At 34.7% G+C, this 25732-nt stretch overlaps 1 protein-coding gene and 1 pseudogene across 9 annotated transcripts in view; one reads left to right on the top strand and one right to left on the bottom strand.

Moving 5' to 3' along the window:
• PUM2 (pumilio RNA binding family member 2) overlaps nucleotides 1–25732 on the top strand; it is a 74623-nt gene that overhangs the window by 30867 nt on the left and 18024 nt on the right. For 5 of the 9 annotated variants that reach the window (XM_070428746.1, XM_070428742.1, XM_070428745.1 and 2 more), the window contains 8 exons: nucleotides 566–836; nucleotides 1080–1173; nucleotides 2449–2574; nucleotides 5855–5997; nucleotides 7577–7706; nucleotides 11552–11695; nucleotides 11812–12108; nucleotides 16129–16365. In XM_070428746.1, the coding sequence (XP_070284847.1) occupies nucleotides 566–836; nucleotides 1080–1173; nucleotides 2449–2574; nucleotides 5855–5997; nucleotides 7577–7706; nucleotides 11552–11695; nucleotides 11812–12108; nucleotides 16129–16365 (1442 nt within the window). The remainder of the gene's footprint in view (nucleotides 1–565; nucleotides 837–1079; nucleotides 1174–2448; nucleotides 2575–5854; nucleotides 5998–7576; nucleotides 7707–11551; nucleotides 11696–11811; nucleotides 12109–16128; nucleotides 16366–25732) is intronic. The other 4 variants (XM_070428749.1, XM_070428747.1, XM_070428743.1 and 1 more) reach the window with 1 other exon arrangement.
• Nucleotides 8450–10014, bottom strand: LOC139019340 (charged multivesicular body protein 2b pseudogene; annotated as a pseudogene).

The following is a 25732-nucleotide window of genomic DNA, read 5'->3' as shown; positions in this document are numbered from 1 at the left end:
TGCCATTTGTCTTAGTTCAACTGCCTTTTTCTGTTGTAGTCTACATTTACACCCTTAAGTCTTGAAGGCAATAGTGATCCCTTTAGCCAGTTTTTTTCTGAAATATTTAGCAGAATATTACAACAAAATTCTGTGCTGCTGGTAGACAGGCCAGGAGTATGGTACGTGTTTTGGTTTTGAGCTTTCCCATATTTGTCACTTATAGTTGGCTCTTCATATACCTACCATTCATTTTGTCTATGATTTGAGAAAAAAAATTTAGGTAGTCTAAGCCTAAATTGTGGTATTGGCCAGTTTTCTTATCTATAAAATTGAGTTATATCTTTATGCTATTTAAATTGGAAAGAACATTCATTAATAATTTTTATAGCTAAAACCATGTCTGTTCTTCAGAAGAATTTAGTTTACAGACAAATAATATTTTAAAGTAAAATGGTTGGTGACCTGGGATGCCTAATTTGTCCTCTCTACTTTACAACTATGTTTTTTATGATTTTCCTGCTTTCCCATTTCAATTTTTGAGTTGTTACTTTTACTCATAATGCCTTTCTGTTTTCTTTTATAGTCGTACTCCTGGAAGTCGTCAAGCCTCTCCAACTGAAGTAGTTGAGCGCCTGGGCCCCAATACTAATTCCCCAGAAGGATTGGGCCCTCTTCCTAATCCTACAACTAATAAACCACTTGTTGAAGAATTTTCAAATCCTGAAACTCAGAATCTGGATGCCATGGAACAAGTTGGTCTGGATTCTTTACAGTTTGACTATCCTGGTAATCAGGTACCAATGGACTCTTCAGGAGCTACTGTAGGCCTTTTTGACTACAATTCCCAGCAGCAGGTAAGGATGCCCCTCCTTTAAAGAGGCTCCTCTTAACTATGTACTGGTGTGTAGCCTGAAGTGCTAAGAGGCATTAACATGAATAATAGGGGTGCTATGGAACACTTGATGTTTTATTGAATAAATGTTTTTGTAGTTGAGAAAGTTTTTTAACTAAGTGTGTAAAATATTCTATTCACAGTTTTCTAAATAGAAATGTAATGCTTTGAGACTAATTTTTGTATTAAATATTTCCCCTAATAGCTCTTTCAAAGGACTAATGCATTAACAGTTCAGCAGTTAACTGCAGCTCAACAGCAGCAATATGCATTAGCCGCAGCTCAGCAGCCACATATAGGTGAGTTTTTATAAGTTACCATTTTGATTAGGCTCAATCCTGTGTTAAAGCATTTAGATGTTTTTCCTTTTACTGAGTGTTATTTCATTACTCTTTTAAACATCTCATTGAGATCATCAAAGATTAATAGATTACATGGCAGGAGTAAAGATTTACTAGGGAAGAACTGTTTCTGATTATTATGTGTATCCTTGGTTATATAAAAATCTAATTCAGTGAAAGATGTCAGCAAATAATTTTATTTCACAATGTGCAGTTGAGAGAGTCAAACACTTGGAAATTCCAGTGAAATTATTTGTATCCATTATCAAATCAGAATTATTTTTTTGTAAAAATATTTTTTATTGATTTCAGAGAGGAAAGAAGAGGGAGAGAGAAAAACATCAATGATGAGAGAGAATCATTGATTGGCTGCTTCCTGCACACCCCACACTGGGGCTCGAGTCTATAACCTGGGTATATGCCCTTGACTAAAGTCGAACCCGGGACCCTTCAGTTCGCAGGCCGACGCTCTAGCCACTGAGCCAAACCGGCTAGAACAGAACGTTTCTTTTTAAAGCGGTTTAAAAATAGAAATCCTAAGAAAAAAATTAAAAATATTTTATTCCTTCATTAAGGTTTTGGGACTTTTAGTCTTTTTTTTCCCCCAGAGAGAAGGGGGGTGGCGCGGAGAAACAGAAACATCAGTGATGAGAGAGAATTATTGATTGGCTGCCTCCTGCACGCCCCACACCTGGGGACTGAGTTCACAACCCGGGCATATGCCCTGACCTTCATGTTAGGGACTGTGACCTCCTGGTTCATAGGTGAATACTCAACCACTGAGCCACGCCAGCTGAGCAGCCTTTAGTCTTTAATGTGAATTATTAAAATGACACATTTGTTACTACTAGAGTTCAAGTATATGTTGTTTGTGTTGGGTTTTTTAAAGGTTCCCCAGCTACACTTTACATAATTATAGTATAGTACCAAAACCAGGAATACGACATAATAAATGTGCATGTATAGTTTTATGTCATTTTATCACATGTAACCATTTTTATGCCTATCTGATTTTGGCTAACTTTGATTTATTTCCTGGTTGGAAAAGTGAAAACTCTGACCATCAGAATCTCTGTTTCAGAAATGAAGAACCTTTTAATATATTGTTAAATGCCCAAGAATTTAAGTACATTCTCCTTCTCCATCCCAAATTCAGAGTAGAAATGTTTTTATTTAATGACGAAAATCATACTTTACATTTTCATTCATTATTTCTCCCCCTTTTAAATACAGCTGGTGTATTCTCAGCAGGCCTTGCTCCAGCTGCATTTGTGCCAAATCCATATATTATTAGTGCTCCTCCTGCGGGGACTGATCCATATACTGCAGCAGGATTGGCTGCAGCAGCAACATTAGCAGGTAACTTATTGTTCATCCTTGTTGCTTATTATGGATTTAGTTTTAATCTTGGTATAAGCTTTATTTTGGTCTATTTGGGCAATTTGAAGTTCCTAGGAACAACTGAAACATTTATACAGAATGAGCTGAAGTTTCCAGAATTTATTTATTTGTTTATATATTTATATATTTTTATTGATTTCAGAGAGGAAGGGATAGAGAGAAAGAGATAGAAACATCAATGGTGAGAGAGAATCATCGATCGGCTGCCTCCTGCACGCCCCCCACTGGGGATCGAGCCCACAACCCAGGCATGTGCCCTTGACCAGAATCAAACCCAGGACCTTTCACTCCGAAGGCCGATGCTCTATCGAGTGAGCCAAACCAGCTAGGGCCAGAATTTATTTTTTAACTGTAATGCTACAGAAGAAGCATAAACCTGATAACTTTCCTCCTATACATAATTGGTTACCTTTTAGTTTTTAGTTTCAGAAATCTTACATTGCCAAACAAATCTTCATTCTTGTGGCCAATCCCATTCATTACCCACAGAGACAATGTAAATTAAAGTTACTTCTCAAAAAATAAACTGGGTTAGTGTTGTAAATACCCACGTCAGGGAAAGTATATGTTAAAGTGCTTCTGCATTCTTGAATATGAGTATGTAAAAGTAAAGTTTATTTAGCAATATTGAAATTTGCAAGTAAGCTGAGGGACAAAAGATGGGGTGGAGTTACAAAGAACTTCTTAAAAACTGTCAAACCTTGAAACCACCACTCAACTGAAATAAACACCAAAACTATATAGTGTTACATGTCAATTATATCACAATAAAGCTGGGGGGATTTTTTTTAGAAACTGAAGCTGTATTTATTGCTCATTTAAGTAAGGAAGAGTGGCGTGCTTGTCAGGCAGTCTCTCACTCAGCAAAGTGATTTGCTGATCTATAGGAGTTTTTGGCCGGGTTGGGGGGTGGGGTGAGGCGTGTTTTAGGTTGACCTGATTACAAAGACAGAAATGAATTTGTCTTAACACATTTCGTACCGCTCAGGAGTTTTCTCGTGTTTCGCGTGCCATCTGTTAAGGACCGCTCACGAGTGTTCTCGTTTTTCACGCCCATGGAAAAAGGAGCAAATCTAGATACTTAATGTAAATTTTGTTTGGTCCCTCTTCATAGAGGAAAATGTTTTACGCAGTACCATACGTTAAAAAAGTACTAGGGCCAAACCGGTTTGGCTCAGTGAATAGAGCGTCGGCCTGTGGACTGAAAGGTCCCGGGTTCAATTGCGGTCAAGGGCATGTACCTTGGTTGCGGGCACATCCCCAGTAGGAGGTGTGCTGGAGGCAGCTGGTCGATGTTTCTCTCTCATCGATGTTTCTAACTCTCTATCCCTCTCCCTTTCTCTCTAAAAAATCAATAAAATACATTTTAAAAAAATACTAGGAACATTAATTGTTTAATTGTTTTTGTAAATAAAAATGTTATAATTATTGAAAAACAACACCTAAAGTGCATTATGATGATTTAAATAACGTGCAGTTTGCCCAAAAACATGCGGTCCCTAGCGTATGTCTTAGAGATTTCTATGCGGTACGCAATGTGTTAAGCATGGTTTATGTTGGTTATCAAGGAAGGCACAGGGTGATGTCAGCCACAGAAGTGTGTTCATTGGAATGAGAACAGTCTTTGCCGAGGAGTTTGGGGACTTTTTTTTTTTTATTCAGGAGTTTAAGAAGTGGAAAAAAATGTTAATTTCATATTGTTTAATATCTTAGTTTGCTGACTGAAACTGATCTATCACATTCAGTAGTTTTTGGTCTATATCTGCATGTGATTCCATAAGCATGTGAGTTTTTTTGGTGCCATTTAATTGGATGTTAGTGTGTAAAATGCTGGTATATCATTCATACAGAAATCATTAATCTATGGAACTGAAAGAAGCAACTTTAAGAGGTCATTAGTTTTGAGATGCACATGGTAGGCATTCTGGACTTCGGCTTTCTAAGACCAGTGCTATCCAGCAGAAATATAGTGTGAGCTAGATAATGTAATTAAAATTTTTCTTGTAGTCACTTTATAGAAATAAAAAAAGATGAAATTAATTTCAATGATATGTTTGATTTAGTCCAACATATCAAATAATTTCAATATGTAATCAATATTTTTTAAATTATTAATAGATATTTTTCCCTTTTTTCATGCTAGCTCTTCAGAATCCATGTATATTTATACTTACAACACATCTCAATTTAGGCTATCCAGCTTTTAATTATTAAATAGCCACCAGCTATTAATAGCTGTTAATGGCTTCTGGGTACTGTTTTGAATAGAGAGGTTCTTGGTAGTTGTCTGACTCTTAAAAAATCTACAAATTAGATAAACTAAATTTCATATCAGTGGAATATTAGAACATGTTTCTTAGTCAGGAATCATGACACCTTGCTTATTAGTTTAATGATGGGCTTATTGTACATGATGCTATTTACTTTCTAGGGATCAAACATTGTCTTGACTTAAGTAAAAGAGAGTAATTCTATTTTTCCTAGTTTGCTTTCTTATGTTTGTGTTCCTCTGTACTCATATTAACTAGTTTTTTCTTGCCTTGACTCACTAGTCCCATTTTCCTAACCACATAAACACTGATGTTTTTGTGTGATTTTCAGTTGCCTTGTGAGAATTGTGACTAAGTCTACTTTAAATAAGAAAAATATTTTAAAATTCAAGGTTTGCGATTCAAATATAGTTGTGGCAAGCTTGGTACCAGAATGTTCCTTAGTTTTATATTATAGATTGCAAATCAGAAGATGAGTGTCTAGTTTATTTTCATAATTCTTTTCAATAGTCAGAAAATATTTTTAAGAGAAGTAATGAATTGAGGGTAGAGGATCTTACAATTCTTTGGTGAATAATGTTTTCTAATTAACTTGTTTGTCAGTATCAAACCCATAAACTGGCATTTAGTGAATGTTGGATAGTTAACTGTCCTGTTAATTCATTGGTCCTCTTAAGTTTAGCTTCACGTTTCTCCATTAAGGCCACTGCTGTTGCTCTTGAATATTCACTCTCTCTCTCTTAAGAATTAATGTTTCAATGAGACTTTCTCCCTAATAGAATAAGCAAAAGTAAAAGGGTATAGTAGGTGTAAGTGGATACAGGATTATAAGGACATCTTCTCTAAGTCTTATGTACTATCCTCTTTTATGATCTAGCGGTGACTGACCTCATTTATCTATAAAATGTAGTGACTTTCCCCCCCTTTTTTTTTTCTTTCTGTGTGTGTGTGGGGGATGTGAGGTTTAGGTCCGGCAGTGGTTCCACCTCAGTATTATGGTGTTCCATGGGGGGTGTATCCAGCCAATTTATTTCAGCAACAAGCTGCAGCTGCGGCAAACAACACAGCAAATCAGCAAGCCGCATCTCAAGCTCAGCCTGGACAGCAACAGGTATAGGCCTGCCTTCATTCTGTTAATATCTGAAGCGTCTCTGAAATTGTATGAGCTCTTTGTGTTCAAGATGTGTCTTTTCTCTTTATTTTCTTCAATATGTGAAATGCATATATCTGATGCCAGAAGTAAGTTTACTGCGCCATTGTGACATTCTTTTTAATTAATAAAGCTATTTTAATAATCATAACCTGCATGTCTTTTTCCATACAAACAACTGTAAATCTACTTTTGTCCATACCTGTGTAGTTAGTGCACAAGTCTCGATTACATGATTTTTTTTCTAATCCGTAGTCTATGAATTTAAAGATTTGCTTGTATTTCAGTTTTATATTTCTGTTGAAACCTCTAGCAATATTAAATTTTTCTTTTCAGTTCCTAAAGTGTGCTAATAATGTTCCTATCAAAATAATTGTCACTTCAATTTTTTTCAGTTTTCTTCTGGATATTTAAATTACTATTTTAAGTATTAACTTAATATAGTTCTGACCAGAAAAAGAAGATTACTGGGTACTTCATATTTTTAAGCACGAAAAGATGAAATATTTTCACTAAAGGTTAGATTTACCTTCTTCAACAAAATGTTTATCACAAAGATTTTTTTTTTTAATTTCAAGCACTTTCCTAGAACTATTTTGGTAAATGTAAAACTATTGATAAATTCCAGATATCTGGTTGTCAAATTCAACATATTTTTAGCAAAGAAACAGTTTAATGACAAGTATAGTGTTATTTACTTGCCAGTTAAATTTTATTCTAAATTTTCTTTAATATAGTTTAATATACTATATATTGATGTTCTATCGAAGCTGTTTTTTGGCTCAATCCTTATAGATACAAAAACATCATATAAAAATTATTTTTAATCTAAATTTTTTCTTTTTTAGGCAAACTACCTGAATAATGCACCCATGTGTGATACTTACTTATAGGATGGTCTTACAATGAATGAATCCCCCTTATCCTGAATTCCTTAAATACTTATCTTTATGAATTTAATGTGTATTGTGCTTGTGTTTAGTCACTAAAACAACTACATATTTCAAAGTAGTAAAATTTGACCAGCCCTAAGAGTTTGCTTTGTTTTGATGTAACCTTGTGTTCTTTTGTTCACCCCAAGGTTTTACCCTAAAAAGCAGCTTCTGAATTCTAAAAACTTGGTTCAATTATAAGTTTTCACTCAACTACAATCTCGTAACAGACTAAATGAATAATGATACTTTATTTCCTTAAGCTTCCTGTGTTTCAGTGTTCAGCCTTAAAGACTAATAAAACATAAATTAAACTTACCTTCATCTAAGATTTTGTCAGAGCATAAATACTAGAAATAATTTTTCTGAAAGACCTAGAACCTCTATGTTGCTTAATAAATAGATTGTTCTAGTTGTCAAGAGTCAGTGATTGTGTTTCTGATGTTAAGTATTTTGGATTATTTCATGCTAAATCGACATTTCATTGCATATAAATATGTTCAAAGAATATTCAAAGGTTATTTGTGATATATACAAAATTGTTCAAGATAAATTTATATATGTTACTTTATAATTTCATTTTTAAGGAAATCATTTGTCCTTTGTAGGTTCTTCGTGCTGGAACAGGTCAGCGCCCTCTTACTCCCAATCAGGGCCAGCAAGGGCAACAAGCAGAGTCACTTGCAGCAACAAATCCAACTTTGGCTTTTGGTCAGGGTCTTGCTGCTGGCATGCCAGGTATATAGTTGGTTAATTGTAGAAATTTGAATAGATATTATTTTGTAATTGATTTTTAGAGAGAGAGAAAAATATCTGTTGGCTGCCTCCTCTATACCCCCCAGCAGAGATCGAGCCTGCAACCGGCTATTTGAATAGATTTAGAATATTAAATGTAGACTGTCACACCGAAGAGTGAAAAATCTTGCCTACCTTGCAATAAATTATTTACAATTCAGATGCCAAGAGTTGAAATTAATGCTATTTATGAGACTTAATGACAGGGATAGAAAATATGTATTAGAATTCTCAACATAGCCCCCACCACCACCACCCCCCCCCCCCCCCACACACACACACACACACACTTGATTATAGAGAAAGAGGGGATGCGGGGAGGGGGGGGGGCGGACAATGATTTGTTGTTCACTTATTTATACATACATTGATTGATTCTTGTATGTGCCCTGACCAGGGATTGAACCCAGAACCTTGGTGTATTGAGACGAGACTCTAACCACCTGAGCTTTGCAGCCAGGGCCATTTTTTCTCTATGGCGTAAACTGTAGCATCTTTCCAGCTGAAAGTAGCCCAGAATTCTCATGGTAGTTCTTCAAGAAATAAAACCAGTTGGTTAGGAAACACCTGTTCACTCATGGTCTTCATTTTTGCAAAGTAAATGTGTTTTGTAAAAGAAATTGGCAATATGCCTGGTTTATAATTATAACTAAATAATTATAAATAAAATGTTATGGCTTTTTTAACTAATCCATTCCTAAAGCTTTGAGTTGTTTAATTTCTTCATTGGAGATTGTAGCCTTTGAAGTAGAGTCAGATGGTCAGCTTCAGAGAGCTGACAGCTTTGGCCATATTTCCAGAAATTTCAATTCCAATTTCATCACGAACTTGCTTCATAGTATCTTGGCTTTCTTCTTCATCATCAGAGCCATCAAAGATGTCCTCAGGTGTGTCATCAATCATTTCTTCCGTCATTTCCATATTTTCCGACTGGAAATTCTGCATTGTTTGTAATTTCTTTTGTGGATTCATCTTCTTGTCAACTGCCTACGTTGTCTTTGCTATAGCAGACATTGTGCAGCCATCTTCATCTGGGAATTTATCACTTTTGTGTGGATGTAGAAATGACTTTTGTTCTTAGGGCAAAAGTTCCTGTTTGCTGTTTCCATAGTTGTGCAGGCTCTTTGGCTAAAACTGAAAGCTTCTTTATTAGCAATTTTGGCCATTTTCTTAATTTCTGATTTTACCTATTTTTTTTTTGTTTCTCTAATGCTGCTTCATCTCTGTTTATAGCCTTCTTGTAACTCTCAATTCTGTTCTTTATTATATCATCTACGGTTTCTACTTGAAGAGGGCTGCCATGGTCAGAGTCTGTGCCAAGTCTGGCACGTGACTGGGAAAGGACAGGCCCTTGGAGAGTTGAGGGTGGTGAAGCCCATGGATAAGAAGAGGGCAGGGACTCTAGGTAGGACCCACAGAGGGTGGTATCCGTGAAGCATACCACAGCAGAGTCACCCAGATTGGCCACATTTAAAAAGCCTGACTGCGTGGAGTATTATTAAAATCATGGAGTAGTGGGAACTCTAATACCAGGGTGGTAACAGTGTAAAATTGCACAATCACTTTGGACGTGGCTTGGCATTATTTACCAAAGTTGAAAATAATGTGCTTACTTTATGACTCAGGGTGTCAACTACTATATGTTAGAGAAATATGTACACATACACTTCAGGATACACGTACAGAAATGTTTATGGCAGCACTGTTGATAGTAGCCCCAGACTGTTCCCAGTAAATGATTACTGAATAAATGCATTTTGGTGTCCATCCAGTGAGGGACTATATAATAATGGAAATGGAAACCGGGATGATGTGTATACAACCACTTGGATGAATTATACATAAAAACTTTTAAATAATCTAAGCCAAGAGATTGTTATAAATAATAAGACAATGTGTAACTCTTAAGGGAAAGAGAAAACTGTGGTTGAGCTAAGGACATAGGAGAGATGGGTTCCTGGGCAGTTTCTATTTCTTGACTAGGATAGTGGTTATACTTTTTTGTGTTACAATCATTAACACTATACTTTTTTGACTTTTTGTGTTTTATTTCACAATAATAAATTATGTTCTGCTAGTTAAGTATATTTCTGGTTAAGAAAAAAGTTACTCTCAATACCCCCTTTTTTACAGCAAAATTCCTCAAAAGCATTGTCTGTACTTGTTTGTGGGTCTTCAGTTTCATTCTTTACTGAACTTGCCAGTTTGGCTTTTGTCCCTTACCAGGTGACTTCCAGGTTGTTAACTCCATTGCGCAGTTCTCAACTTGTGGCTTTTAGCACCATTTGACATTATTGATCACTCAATCTTCATTGATCTTTTTTTTTAATTTGGCCTTCAAGAAATCGCATTGTTTAACTTTTTTTTTCTTCCTTACTGGTTATTCCTTCTGAGTCTCTTTCCTGGTTCCTCCTCTCTCCAACCTCTTAATGTGAAGTACCCTCAATATAGACCCCTTTTTTATTTTCTTGGTGATTTCATCTTGTCTTATAGCTTTAAATATTATCTTTATGTTGACAACACCCAGATTTTTAACTTTCCTAAACTTTAGAGTTGTATATCCTATTGGACCTCTCCTATTGGATATCTAATAATCTTCTCAAATTTATCATTTCATGAGGAGTTCATCCGTGAGGAAAGTTCTTGGAAGCTCTGCGTTCCTCCTAAATTTTGCCTTTTGCATCTCTTCTTTTGACTAGTCCTCCTAATTTATATTTATTACAGTAAAACTAACTAAAACAGTCAAAATTACTGTATTTAATTAAAAACAACCTTTACACATGAAAGTGGTTGTCTTAGTGTTTAAACCTAAAAGTATTGGAGGTTGGCAGTACCTTGTTTCAAGTGGTTGTCACTATTGAGTTTGAGTCCCTGTTACTGTATAAGGCAGCCTTTCTCTTGAATTCTGGGAGTAAACTAAGCCCTATTGACTTAAAGTATCCACTATTTGTAGTTAACTTCTCTCCTGTGCATCTACAGTGATACTTGTTATGTATCATCCTTGGGAGAATTGGCAAAATAGTTATTTTCTGTTCTGTGGTTCAGATGAGGAATCCCTACTGAGAAAGACTGCTAAGAGGTAAACTTCACTCTCCTATAGTTGGAATAATGCAAATTGTCACCTGCCTTGTGTTCAGGGCTATGAAAAAAACTAATGCCTGCATGATTTTTATTCAAATTTTAGCTTGAGAACCTTTACAAATAGATTGTTACCTTATGATTTTAAGGTATCTGTTTATATCATGATTTAAGTTTTTAAAGAGATGCTTACAAATGAAAATCTAAGGGACTGCTGTTACTGAGGCACTTGGTTTAGAACTTAACTAATGTGTAATAAATATTTCTATATCATGTTATACCTCATTTTCTTAGTCTTTTTATCCATCCTCTTCTCAGAAATGACTAAATAGGAATATTTTTTTATTATCAGCACTTGATAATTTTTATATAAAGGAAAATACCTTATTTTGTGATCCACAAGTGAAAGACATCTTTGATAACCAGTTAACTGCCACGATATTTTGAATTTAATTTAAAAAGACCTGCTGCTTGCGTCTATAGACGGTTATGGCGTACAAATGGTTAAAACTTAACCTATGCTTTACTACATTTTCACACATTTAGCAATACCTTCTCAAATATGTTTTTCATATAGTAACTAAGGGTTTTATATAAATAAGTATACAATAGCTATGTTTTTTGCTTGATAAAAACATTCGGGGGGAAATAAATATGCATGTTTTCTACAATACATGTTTTCATCAAACATTTATTTTAATATTGTTTAGGCTATCAAGTACTAGCTCCAACTGCCTATTATGATCAGACTGGTGCCTTAGTGGTTGGCCCTGGAGCAAGAACTGGCCTTGGAGCTCCAGTTAGATTAATGGCTCCAGCACCTGTTTTAATTAGTTCAGCAGCAGCACAAGCTGGTAAGTGTAACTGGCGTTTTCAGGGATAATATTTTTTCTGATATTGTTTGAGATGTTTTAAAAAACAAACATTTTTTCTGAGTAGTTTTAAGAAGTATCTGCAATTTACTTTGCAGCAGCGGCAGCAGCAGCGGCAGCTGGAGGAACTGCAAATAGTCTTACAGGCAGCACAAATGGTCTATTTCGGCCAATTGGCACTCAGCCACCACAGCAGCAGCAGCAGCAACAGCAGCCAAGCACTAATCTACAGTCTAATTCATTTTACGGGAGCACATCTTTGACTAATAGCTCCCAGAGCAGTTCTTTATTTTCTCACGGACCTGGCCAACCTGGAAGTACATCTCTTGGCTTTGGAAGCAGTAGTTCTTTGGGTGCTGCTATAGGCTCTGCCCTCAGTGGATTTGGTTCATCAGGTAAGTTCCTTTTAAGATGATATCTGGTATATGTATGTTTTTAATGTTAAAATAAGCAATAATAAATAGCTTGTAGTGTAGAAAGGACAGGATTAAAATTCTGGTTTATTGGGTTTTGTAGAAGACAAACTACTTCCTGCAAATCTGTAAACATCTATGAATGTTTTAACTCATTTCAAGCAGTCCATCCTTTTCTCAAATATAACGCATTTTCCCCTGGCCTTAAGAATTGTAATTTTTGTTTTAGTAGGTTTGTTTGGAGCAGTATTTTATGCTAGTTACCAGCTCTTCCTTATTCTGTACATAATGCTTGTGGAAGTAAATACTTTTGCCATCTTTAATTTCTGGTGTCTTTGTGTACTTATCAGATTATTTATTCTTATTAAATGCTACTGATTCTTATGATTTTCTTTATTTCGTATAATATATAAAAATAAAATATAATGAAATGTTCTAAACAGTCCCTAAGAAACTACCAGTGCGCTTACTTTATTTTAGATTAAATAATTAGCCTTTTTATCACTAAAAGTTCGTTTGAAAGGGTGTTTTTCCCAGGGCCTAATTTTATATATAATACTTGAGAGATTCAAATGTTAAATAACTTCACAAAATAAATAAATTATCCATACAAACTGATTTTGTAACTGAGTGAAATGAGAAGAGGCCCACTGTTGACACCTTGTATTAATCATTCTCTAACATTTCCAGTGTATTCAGGAAGCATTAGGGGGAAAGCTGCTTACCCTCATTTCTCTCACATCTTAGAATCATTAAAACTGCTTCTCGTCTATTTTCCCATCCATTAAGTTATATGTTTTCTGGTGTGAAAAATGGCAAAACTAACATGTGTCAGCCATTATTAATATGCTTTCCAGGTTTCTAGGGAATGGTCTTCTAAATATTTTTAATATTTATAGGAGGAATGGTCTTGAATAGCAGCTATAAACTTTTAGATGCAAAATGCTTTTTTTGGGGTTATAATGAAATACAATAGGGACTTAACCCTTGCCTAACAAAATTGCCTAAAGAATGGGCACGATAACTTCTGAGGGAAAACCTAGTGAACATGGAGACCGTTCAATCTTTTAATTTAATTTTTCTACTTTTTTTTTTTTAATCCCTTTTGGAGTTTAGTATTCTTATCTCCAGCCCAAGGACTCCCTTAGGACTAATTTTTTGCTTCTAACACAATTGACAAGCATTTTCCCTAAGTAATCCTAAATGCCAAAGAAAATCAAAGAGAATATCTTTTAAAAAACACAAAATTTGTTGCAGTAACTAGTTCATAAACTATAAATTATAAATCCTAAGTAACCCAAGGAAAATAGAGAAGAGCTTTGATAAACCTCGTGTACCCTTTTCTAATAAAATATGTCACTGGTGGTCTGGTATAGATTTGTAGGGCCCCTTACGTAATTCTTCCAAATTCCCATTTGTCTCTTGGTTTTGAAGAGCTTTCCCCTGCATTCAGAAATGGTTGGCCTGAACATTTTGTTTCCCACAAATGACCCCTACAGATGCCTCTTTCCCCAAAACTTAACCTTCATGCCTCTATAAGCATTGCTTACTCAATTCTGATTTTCAGTCTGGGGCACCTCTGTTTCATCTTGCTTCAGAGGGTATTAACAATTGCCACCCCAAATACTAGTAAATAGTCTTATACCATCTCCCTCCTCTTGGACATTTTGTGAGAATTCATTCAAGTGCTACAATATGTTTGCTTACAAAATCTATCATTGCCGTTTCACATTATGGCAGTTCCATGCCTATACGAAATCTAAAATATATTGTGGTATGTGCACATTTTTGCACACAATAACATACATAGTCATTCTCTTATGATGAAATTATTAATGCTTAACAGTGTTAAATACTCTAATTTATAAAACAGTTGGCCAAGAAGCTTAACCATTGTAATATAGTGATTAAATCATCCTTTTGATACCCATTATTTAGAAAGTGCTGTTATAATTGAAAGTTTGTAATTGAACATTTTATATACACAGTTAATTAATGATTAGAGACTCCATTTTCTAGCTTCTTAGATATTTTAGATAGACTTTGTTTTATATTTCATATTACACTTGCAGGTAATTTAAGCATATAGTAAAAAGGAGCTAGTTTGTATATGTTTAAAGTTATTTCTAAATTACTTTTAAATGTTTGGTTTGGCTTTTCCTTTTTGGAGGAAAATATTGCATGTGTCAAAATTACGGTTCATTTAATTATTTGCCAGGAGAAAGATAGTGCTACTGTTCTCATTAGAGAGCTATTGTCTTTGTCAGTTAAATTGTTACTGAAATAAATAGGACTTTAAAATGTAGCCATGTCTTACAAAAATCACTTTGACAGTGTCCTTTTAAATTAGCATAGTTAATGTAGCAAACACTGATAATTTTGACAAAACCAACTCAAAAGAGCTATTTACTACATTAGCGTTTACATTTGTTTGTGGGTTTTTTTGCTATTAAAATGCATATAGTTACCTGATATTTCCCTGTTATAATGATATCTTAAGATGTAAAATTTTCAATAAAACACATCAACATCAGTCTTTCAGAAACTGCACTGGCAGGTATAAAAGGTTGAATGAATATTGTTATAATATTTTGCCTAATATAGCCGTGGGAGCCTGGTTTTTTTCTTTATAGAATTTTGAATTTGGCAAGAACCAACGTAATTAAAGTTTCTTTATGTCTGAATTATAAGCTTAACTTGGTGTACCCATCATGTACTCTGCTTAATTTTTCTCTTTAAACTATACCCTTATGACCTATATATTATTGACTTGAGGTTAAAAAACCAAGTCCAAATATAAACTTTAACATTCTCTTGACGCAAATTACCATATTGGTCCGAATATAGAGCATATTCTTAAAAAACTTGACAGATTAAGAAAAGTAATGTGAAATTTCCTTAGATGAAAAAGGCATTTGGTTTAAAAGGACAGTGCTTAGAAATAAGTGGAAGTATACTTGAAAATATTTACACCAAGTGAGACAAGAATTGAACAACCCCTTCAAATACTTGGTAAAGAATTTGATTATCCAGATAAATGTTAAAGGTCAAATCTTGCTTTCTGTTCATTGCATGCACAGCTATATGATGATGTGATTCTATTTTATGATTTTTGTGGAGCACAAAAGGAAAAATGAAGTAGAGGTTAATAGTTGAATTTGGAATTAAGTAAACAGAATTCAGTATGTAGGACAATAAAAGATGTAATATAAAATAATTATATATTATCTAAGAAAAAAATAGGCTGATCAGTCTTCACTTGAGTAAGGGGCTAAGAGGGCCAGTAATAAAAACTTAGGAATGGAAGATCCTGAGGGGTAAGTGAAAGCATGTTTTTGGTGTGATAACAGTGATGAGAACTATTTTCTAAAAGTTTAGTTTTTTCATAAATATTTTGTAATTTAGTTGTTGAAGGATAAGGAGAATGTATAGTGGGGAATAAGCTGCCATCTATATTTCACAGCTGACTAATATTCGGGCCAATATGGACTTAAAGTACTATGGTTTGAACACAAGGTAGAAGCCAAATTAAATGTGAATGGTGAGGGAAATATGTTAATATTCTGTTTATTAGTATAGTATTTTCTTGGCATTGAGTTGAAGTCTGAGAACTGGCTCCAGAGATTAGGACACTAGCAAAATTTAACTTTATTGGAATTGACTCTCTAGCATATCATAAAGCAGACTACTTACAATTCCAGGGTTTATAAATCATACCAGGGTATTAAAGCACAGTAATCATATGTGTCAGTGATAAATATGTGTGAAATAATGAACATATGACTGCTATGTTAAATATTTGGTTACTTTATTGGGGTGCATTTATACCCTTTTATGATTAATAAGTTAGTGTATATATAGTTATCACAGTAATTATCTTCTCCATAATGTTTCTAAAAATAATTATTGTGATCACTCCTGTTATTTCCCAGCAAGAGTTGTGGATAGGTTTTATTCAGTTAACACTGTATGTAATTAGGGTTTTTTTTATTTCTTCTTCAGTTGGCAGTTCTGCAAGTAGTAGTGCCACAAGGAGAGAGTCTCTATCTACTAGCTCTGACTTGTACAAAAGATCTAGTAGCAGCCTAGCACCCATAGGGCAACCATTTTACAATAGTCTGGGATTTTCCTCCTCTCCAAGTCCAATAGGCATGCCTCTGCCAAGCCAAACTCCAGGACATTCACTTACGCCACCGCCATCACTTTCATCACATGGATCCTCATCCAGTTTGCATTTAGGTAAAAAAAAACAACCAAAACCCTTTTTATTTGTATGTATACATGTGTGTTTGTGTGTATGTGTTTATAATATATGTGAAATATTTAATGTTGGATAAAACATGCCAAATTGCTTTTGCTTTTAGATATTAGCCTTTTGAAAAAATTCTATTATGAAAATTTAAAGTGAGGGTCTAATGTACAGTAAGGTAAAGACCCCTATTGTATCTTGTTTCTTTTATGAAATACAGTGGTGTGTTTTTTTCTTGTCTGTGCTTTTGATTTGTATGTGTTTTAGATCATCTGAAAAGTCAACTATTTGTACATGATAGTGAAAGAGAATTTTCACTATTGTTTTTGTACACCAGAAAAAAAGCAATTAGTCACATAGTTATTTAACTTTAAATTATGTAGTTTAGTACAATGGTTTTTGCTTTGGCCTTTGAATGATTGGCCATTTACCCAAAGGGTATATGAATTTGTGAGGTAAAGAAACTTAAGGGTTTGGTCCATATACTTCTCTTTTAAATATGTTTAAGGAAAAAAAAATGGTTTAGGCTTATTGTACCCTTGAAGTTGGAGCATTTAGAACTTTGTTTGTATCTGTGTATTAAAATTGCCCCCACCCTAAGATTATTGAATTAGTGGTTACCTTTTTCTCTTTCTGGGAAGTATTTGTCCAAGTAGTTAATAGTATATTTGGAAGGGTTTTTGGATATCTGAGGCTTTATATGAATCCCTGTCTCCTCTAAAAAGTATTTCTTTAAAATTAGAGTTTGGATTTTTGTAATCCTAATTACCTCAATTGAAAGTGAGAGGTTCTATTGCTGATTTTTATGTACTTGGAAAGATTTAAATCTGCTTCCAATTTAAAAAGTAATGTTGTCCTTATAAGCAGACATGTTTGACCTCTCTCTCCTCATCATAGGAGTATAGATTTTTTTTTCTTAAAGCTCATTAATAAAAATATCTTTTATAGTAATAATCATTTAGAATTATGTCATTAAAAAATCCTTTTAAAATAAAAAAAATGTTTTTATTGATTTTAGAAAGAAGGAAAGGGAGAGGGATAGAGATAGAAATATTCATTAGAGAGAAACATCGATCCGCTGCCTTCTGCACGCACCCTACCAGGGATTGAGCCCACAACCTGGGCGTTTGCCCTGACAAGCAGTCAGACCAGTGACCTCTTAATTCATAGGTCAACGCTCAACTACTGAGCCACCCTGGTCGGGCCAGATTCCGTTTTAAAGACGGGTCGTCTATCCCAAATTCTGGACCTTTGCTCTATGGGGGATATTGAATATATGTACACAAATAATGAATTTATTCAGGTGGGGTCCTATGATCTGTTTTGCAGCACTATTTGTGTAAATGTATCAGTTTTTATTTTAACACCTTCATTTATTATTTCTTGGTCACAGGAGCTGCTCAGTTCCTGATTTCTATTATTTCTGTTCAGACCTACTTCCTCCACCTTTCTATAAAACATGCCTTTGAAACTTTGAAATGGACACACAAATTTGGAACATAACTAAGACTAGATCTTTCATAGTAGTTTTATGTTTTATTTGTTAAAATTATATGTCATGTCCTGTCATTTTTTTCATAGGTAAGTTTCAGGTCAGATTCCTGTCAACTGTTACTGCTTATGTTGTGCTTTAAAGCCTGTATAAATAGCATTAATTATTCTACACAGGTTGCTTAGAAATTGGGTTAAAAATTACTTTTCCAATGTCTCTATGATTAAGTAGCAATCTAGGTGTGTTTATTTTAGAATGTAAAAATCTAGCTATATAGATGCTTAAGGAAGGAATTCTAGTCAATTACGAGAAATCATAACTTGGGCCAGCAATTCTACATTATCCTGATACTTTGTACCCTTAATTAAACTCCTTCACCTTGAAATCTGATACTTTAATATACCTCTGATTAGAATTATCTGTAGATTACTTTCTTGTATACTCTCCAGTTTCCTCTGGCTTTAATTGTAGTATGACAGACAATATTGTTAACAAGGAATAGACTCTGCTGGATTGAAAATAATTTCATAAATTTGCTCTTGGTTTAGTGTTCATGGAAATAGTTGATCCTTTGCTTTCCTGTGATTCAGTCACGATGCAAGACTTACATGCTCTCTGGTCTAAAAACTATTTTAAATTGTATGTCCTTTAATTGGATTTCTTTATAAATCAAGTTATCAGGGCTGTGATTATTTATAAAATTCCTGTGGAAATGAATTTGCATATTCATTTTAAAAATAATTTTACTGAGCTCACAATCACACATTAGGAGTATAATATCATGAGATAAAGTTCTCAATTTCATTAGAATTGGTTGGAATTAGTTCCAAGTTACTGAGATTTTAAGACACACAATCATTATACTTAATGATAGACCTTGATAGCTACATTTTTAAAGTTTTGGATAAAACATGTGAACTTTTTTTTTTTCTTACCAGTTCTCTCTTTGCTCGTGCTAGTCACTTTCACAGAAAAAGCCTAATGGCAGCATTTAGTGCTTCTGGTTTCCCAAGAAAGATGTTTCATTTTAATATATATTTTTATTTATTTCAGAGAAGAAGGGAGGGGGAGAGACAGAAACATCAATGATGAGAGATAATCATTGATTGGCTGCCTCCTGAAAGCCCCCAATGGGGATCGAGCCCACAACCAGGGCATGTGCCCCAACTGGGAATCCAACTCCAACCTCCTGGTTCATAGGTCAATGCTCAACCACTGAACCATGCCAGCCAGGCTCCTCCATTTTCTTGTATGAAATTTCAAAGAGCAACTCTTTTTTAAAAAAAACAATTATAACCACAATGTCATTATCATACCTTTTAAAATTAGTAATTTCTCATTACTCTTAATTCCTTAAATGTCATTACTTAAATGTCTTTTTCCAATTGTATTGTTTGAATCAGGATCCAAATAAGGTCCATACATTAAATTTATTTGATATGTCTTTTTATAGGAACCATTTCCCCTTCATCTTTTTTCTTTTTTCTTTCCATGTATTTGTTGAAGAAACTTTGTTCCTGTTGCCTTTCCCATATTCTTGACTTTGCTTATAGCAATAAGCAATAATAGTGTTTAACATGTTCCTCCATATTAACATTATTTCTCTGTATTTCCTATAAAATGGAATTAAGCCTAGGGGTTTGATCTAATGATTGGTTTGTTGGCTTATCATCTTGGCCAGGATATGGTTCTGTACTCCTATCAGGAGACACATGTCTGGTGTCTTTATTGTGAGGTTGTCCATTTGATCATTACCTAACTATTTCTGCAGCAGTTATGAAATGGTGATACTCTTAATTCTGTGGTTCTGCATTTATTGGCTGGAACTTTTCCAGAAGAAGAACTTTTCCTCATCAATTGTGAGGTTACCGTGAAATATATAGTTCATATATGAGTTAGGATAATGCTTGATTTTTTTCCCCTTGATTTTCTAACTTTGAGAATGAGTTGATGTCCTAGCAACATCTAAAGGTGACTGTTTTTTTTCAGTCATCGTACCTGTAAATTGATGGAGTTTAATAACTAGTTGATATGTTTCTGTCCATTGCAGTCTGAGACATCAATTTTATGCCCTTTTTTTAATCCCAATTTTTTTTTTTTTTTTTTTTTTATTGATTTTTTACAGAGAGGAAAGGCGAGAGATAGAGAGTTAGAAACATCGATCAGCTGCTCCTGCACATCTCCCACTGGGGATGTGCCAGCAACCCAGGTACATGCCCTTGACCGGAATCGAACCTGGGACCTTTCAGTCCGCAGGCCGACGCTCTATCCACTGAGCCAAACCGGTTTCGGCTAATCCCAAAATTTTACCATTTGGAGCCATTTTGAAGCTCCTTCAGATTGGTTCTCTTGTTGACTTCAACTCTACAAACAGCATTTAAATTACTGGTGGATCAGAGGAACATGTGAAAAGAACAAGGAAAGAGAACTTTAATGATTTTTATTTTAAAATGCAAAGAGTAGTCAGTGTCAAATTTTGGGCATCAGGTTCAGTGTTGAATAATACTTGAATTAATTTCTCATGTATTTATCTGTAGTGATAAGGAAAAGTCTTCTACCTGCAGTTGTTACTTTTAATCATTCTCTCTGATAGAAATCAGCATCTTATTTCAAGATACTTCACTATTTGTGATAGAACATTAAAGATTTCCACTATTATTTTATTCTTCTACCTGGAGCTAGCTGGCTAGTTTGTTCCTTCCTTGTTTCCTCTCTTTCCTTCTTTCAGTAAACTTTTAAAATGTTAGAAATGTTAGTGGTTTCTTGTTTACTCCGATCTTTATGCTCATAGTAACTAGGTTGATACAAAACTTCTTGGGTAAAAGCTGTATTCTGTATATGTATTTAATTTAGGGCATGACAAACTAATGGATATTTTCCCTTGTGCCTTTTCATTTTTGAACTGGCTTGTGGGGGGGTTTTTGTAAGAAAAGTACACTAAAACATGTAACCCAAGCTTTGTATTTAGTGAAATTCGTTATTGAAAGGTGGCTATTGGTTCTGAAGATTCATTAACATCATGTATTTAGTAATCACATAGTACTTTAGCTTGCTAGGGATTAGAAAATTTTATAACCTATCTTCTCTCTTAATCACAGCAAAATTTTTATTAAGTGTGTGAGCAGGATGATATTAACTTTTAAGATCATTTTCCTATTAGTAGTAGTTACATGTGTTAAAACTGCTGACCTTTGGCACATATAGTCAACTTCTCTAGAATGAAATGTCTAAGAATTAAAACAAATCTGTTCAAATTGGTTGCAAAGCTGTGTGCAGTTTTTCTGAGTTTCATATATGCAGAAAACTAATTTTTTTAAAGCTTTCATTGGAAGTACTATTACCAAGTAGTAAGTTCTCTATAACTGAATAGCATTTGGTAGTTTTCTAAAGTTCCTTCATGCTCATTATTTCATTTCATCCTAATTATTAACATAGACTGGCTGAGTGATATGCCCAGTAAAGATGATAAAATTATAGGTCACATGAGCCCAAGAGACAATAAATGACAGAACTGAGGCTAGAACACAATTCTGATTCCTGTTACTATCCTTGCTTTTTCTGTTAGCCTATAATTAACTGAACAACTTTGCAAAGTGTATAAATAACAATATCCTAATCAGCCGCTCAGACTGTTTATCTCAAAGTGGCATGGTTATGTTTTTAAGTTGTGTATAAGATTACTAGACTTCTAGATACCTTTCTCACTTTAGTTACTCTTGAGATTTATAGTAAAGTTCTTGTCTAGACATTTAAAGTCCAAACATATTACCTACTTCATGAAATAAGAATGTTTAATCAGGCAGGTGACTCAGGGATAGGCCACAGAACAGCATATTCAGCCTCAGTAGAATATTACTTACAGGTTCTCGTGGTGGTATAAATGTAAGCACTGCTTCAACCTTTTTGTGTGTCTAAAAGTCATTTATTTGTTGATGAGTATGAAACCTGTTGAGTAGAAATTCTAAAAGTATTACTTATATGGAGAAATTATTTTGTTTCACTTCTGTACACAAAGTTACTGATCTTAGTTCTACTTTGGGTTCACAATGATTAATTTTACTCATTATCCTTTAATACATTAAATGTGATTTTTGTGCTTCAGTGACAGAATTTTTCACCAGTTAATTCAGTTAGGATAATCACAGGGTTAGGACTAGAAAACACTTGATCAGATTCAGTGGTTCAGCATCAGAATCACTTGGAGTGCTTGTTTAAAATACCTAGTATGGTTACCAAGGTGTGACAACAGTTTTTGCCTGTCACAAAGGTTGTGGGGATTCTATTGACATTAAAGATTCTATTAACATTTAGCAGCCAGGTGCTAAACTTTTCATTATAAAAAAAGGATTATCCCACTGAAATTTCCAGTAGCGCCCACATGCAGAGACACACTTTGGAAAGGAATAATTCATAATTTACAGACGACTTTACACTTCCCTTTTAATTCATAATTAACTCATAATCTTTGCATGTTCATATGAGCCATTGATTGTGTCCCCCATCATTTCCCTAATGCATTTTTTTTCTTCCTAACTACTTGCCTTCTGTTGACCTGAACTCTGCTTGTCATTGCAGACATAATAGTAAAAAGGAAAAACCCTCGGTCTAATTATTGGTAGCAACCTACTCTTAGTACCAAAATCTGTATTAGTTCCCTAGGACTGCTGTGGCAAATTACTGGAGTCAAGTGGCTTAAAACAAAAGACAAACTTTCAGGGGAACACAGTTCAGCACAGTATAGCATTTTATGCAGTTTACTCTCTAAGTGTCCAACAAAGAGTGTTCAATAAATGGTAGCTGCCTTTTAAATAACAGTTATTGTGTATAAGAGGAAAACAATGTCATATTAATAGGCAGATATTTAGGTTGAATTAGGCTCATAGATGAGATCGTTGCTTTTTTGTTTCTCAGCAAAAAACCTACATGCCATGGATTCTCAGGGTCTAACAAATAGTATCAATTTTGAATATTAATTAAAATGGGCTTTGTAAAGAAACTGATTATGTTGAACACATAAAACCTTTTAAAATGAGATGCCAGGACTCAAGACAAAGGTCTGACCAGTTTTGTCCTTTTAGAAATGTGTAATCAGTATCCCAAAATGATTTATGTGCGTATTGAAAAGCACTGCTGTGAAGTCTTTTTTCCCCATTAAAGTCTAGCAGCACACAGATCAGATTATCCATGGCTGAATGTTTCATATACTTATTTTGAAAACTGATCATAGAAAAAATATTAAACTAAAAGTACTAAGTGGATCTGTTAATGAGCTAGAGGTAACCAAAATTAATGCCATAAAATTGTCTTTTTTCCCCTACTTTTTCCAGCTACTATACCATTGATTCTTTGCCTACTCTAAGTAACTAGTCATCTTCCATTATCATGTTAACATTTCTTGACCTTTCTAGAAGTTTGCCTTCTTTTTTTTAATATATTTTACTGACTTTTTACAGAGAGGAAGGGAGAGGGAGAGGGATAGCGAGTTAGAAATATCGATGAGAGAGAAACATCGATTCAGCTGCCTCTTGAACGCCCCCCACTGGGGATGTGCCCGCAACCCAGGTTCATGGCCCTTGACTGGAATCGAACCTGGGACCCTTGAGTCCGCAGGCTGACGCTCTATCCGCTGAGCCAAACCAGCTAGGGCAGAAGTTTGCCTTCTGAAATGGACTCTGCCTAGTAGCCTGTATGTAGTTGTAGTCTTCAGAACCCAGAATTTACTTGGATTATGATTTTTTTTACTTTAAGTAGTTGACAACCTGCTATAAAATGAAATTATTTATCTGCATAATACAGATAAATTACCTTGATTTTAGTTCTTTATCTGCCAAACTCTTCTATCAGAATAACCTTCTATCAGAATAACCTTCAGATACATTGTTGTTGTTTCTTTAATAAATATTATCCACTGAGGATAATTCAGTAGGTCTTAAATAAGATTGATGAAACTGTATTTTTAAAAGAACACACAGGTCTGATAGGTTGAGGAGCTATCATTCCATATCCTAAGGAGGTGGAAAAGGAAGGAAAAGTAAAAAGACTTTAAGTGGTTTTAGTTGTTGCATTGTTTTTCTCCCCTGTGATTTTCCCAGTATTAAAATCTTTTTGAATTCTGATGTTTACTAGGGAAAGATTCTAAAACAATAGACTTTTCAAGGGAATTAAATGAAAACATATAAAATCATATAATTTGTACTAGAATAATTGCAAGGGTGTTCACCTTCTTTCAGTTTCATGAATGAACTTGAAGATAACTATGTCAATAGCATAAGGAGCAGCACACTTGTGTGATAAGCTCTGGTCTAAGAGTCCTGGCTGACCTAGTGTAAATCACATCATTTGAACCATAGTGACTTCATCTGTGAAATTATAATACAGATCTTCATGTCCTCTACACTCTTATTTAGATAGTGATTAAGAAGTGGTAAATGATAGGGGGATGTCAGTGATGAATTGAATGGACTATTACGCCTTTACACTATCAGTAGCAGTGATTTGAATATAGATGACCTGCTTGATTGTTTTTAACAAATTTTGGAATAATTTCAGGCTTATGGGAAAGTTGTAACACTTAATACAAAATAATTCCAGGATATTCTTCACCTAGATACTCTAAATGTTATTTTCCCACATTTTATCTTTTTTTAAAAAATATTTTTTATTGATTTCAGAGAGGGAGGGAGGGAGAGAGAGAGACATCAGTGATAAGAGAGAATCATTGATTGGCTGCCTCCTGCATCCCCCCCCTACTGGGGATTGAGCCCGCAGCCCGGACATGTGCCCTTGACTGGAATCGAACCTGGGACCCTTGAGTCTGCAGGCCGACACTCTATCCACTGAGCCAAACCAGCTAGGGCTACTTTATCATTTTTGTTCTTTCTCCCCCTCTCTTCATCTCCCTTTCCCCTCACACCCAATTTTTTTCCTTACATTTGTGAAAGGAAGTTGCAGACATAATGTCCCTTACTCACAGATACATCAGTGTATGTTTCTTGAAAATAAGGACATTTTTAAAAATATAGCCACAGTTATCAAAGGGGGTTGAAGAAATTAACAATAATGTAGTAATACTATCAAATGACCTCAACATTTTTGAAGATTATAGACCAGTAGTTTTGTAGAATATCCCTCAATCCCCAAATAGATTTTGGATGACATGTTTTCAATGTTTTGAAAGCCAAATTTAAAATGTTTAATATATGTTATAGATTGGGTTTTAAATAGTTTTTATTGATTTAAAAGAGAGAGAGAAACATTGATCGGTTGCCTCCCGCACACACCCTGACCAGGGATCAAACCCACAGCCTGGTTATGTGCCTTGACTGGGAATCGATCCCGTGACCTTTCAGTGCATGAGAATGCTCAACCAACTGAGCCAGAGTGGCCAGGGCTATAAATTAGGTTTTAAATGCTTCTTAATTTGTAAGAGAAAAGAGGGTATCCTGCCCTGAGTGAAATATTTTTTTAGTTTTATACGTGAAAATACTAATTAGTCTTCTAGAAGTGAAATTTCAAGATTAAAAAAATTTTTTTTTTAATATATTTTTATTGATTTCAGAGAGGAAGGGAGAGAGAAATCTCAATGATGAGAATCATCCATCAGCTGCCTCCTGCACGCCTCCTACTGGGAATCAAGCCCACAACCCGGGCGTATGCCCTCATCAGGAATCAAACTGTGATCTCCCTAGTTCATAGGTCGGTACTCAACCCCTGAGTCACACTGGCCAGGCGAAATACCGAGATTTTTTAAACTCAAGGCAGTTTAACAGTATTAGACATTTTAAGTTGTCAGCATGAGGAGTTTGATGTTAATTGCTGATAGAATGTAATTAAAGAATATCTAGACATTTCTGTTGCATGTTCGT

The sequence above is a fragment of the Myotis yumanensis genome, unplaced genomic scaffold (assembly GCF_028538775.1).
Source record: "Myotis yumanensis isolate MYYU_CA2020_CCGP unplaced genomic scaffold, mMyoYum1.0.hap1 SCAF_11, whole genome shotgun sequence".
In the NCBI taxonomy this organism is placed as follows: domain Eukaryota; kingdom Metazoa; phylum Chordata; class Mammalia; order Chiroptera; family Vespertilionidae; genus Myotis; species Myotis yumanensis.
This window is presented reverse-complemented; position numbering and strand designations above follow the sequence as displayed.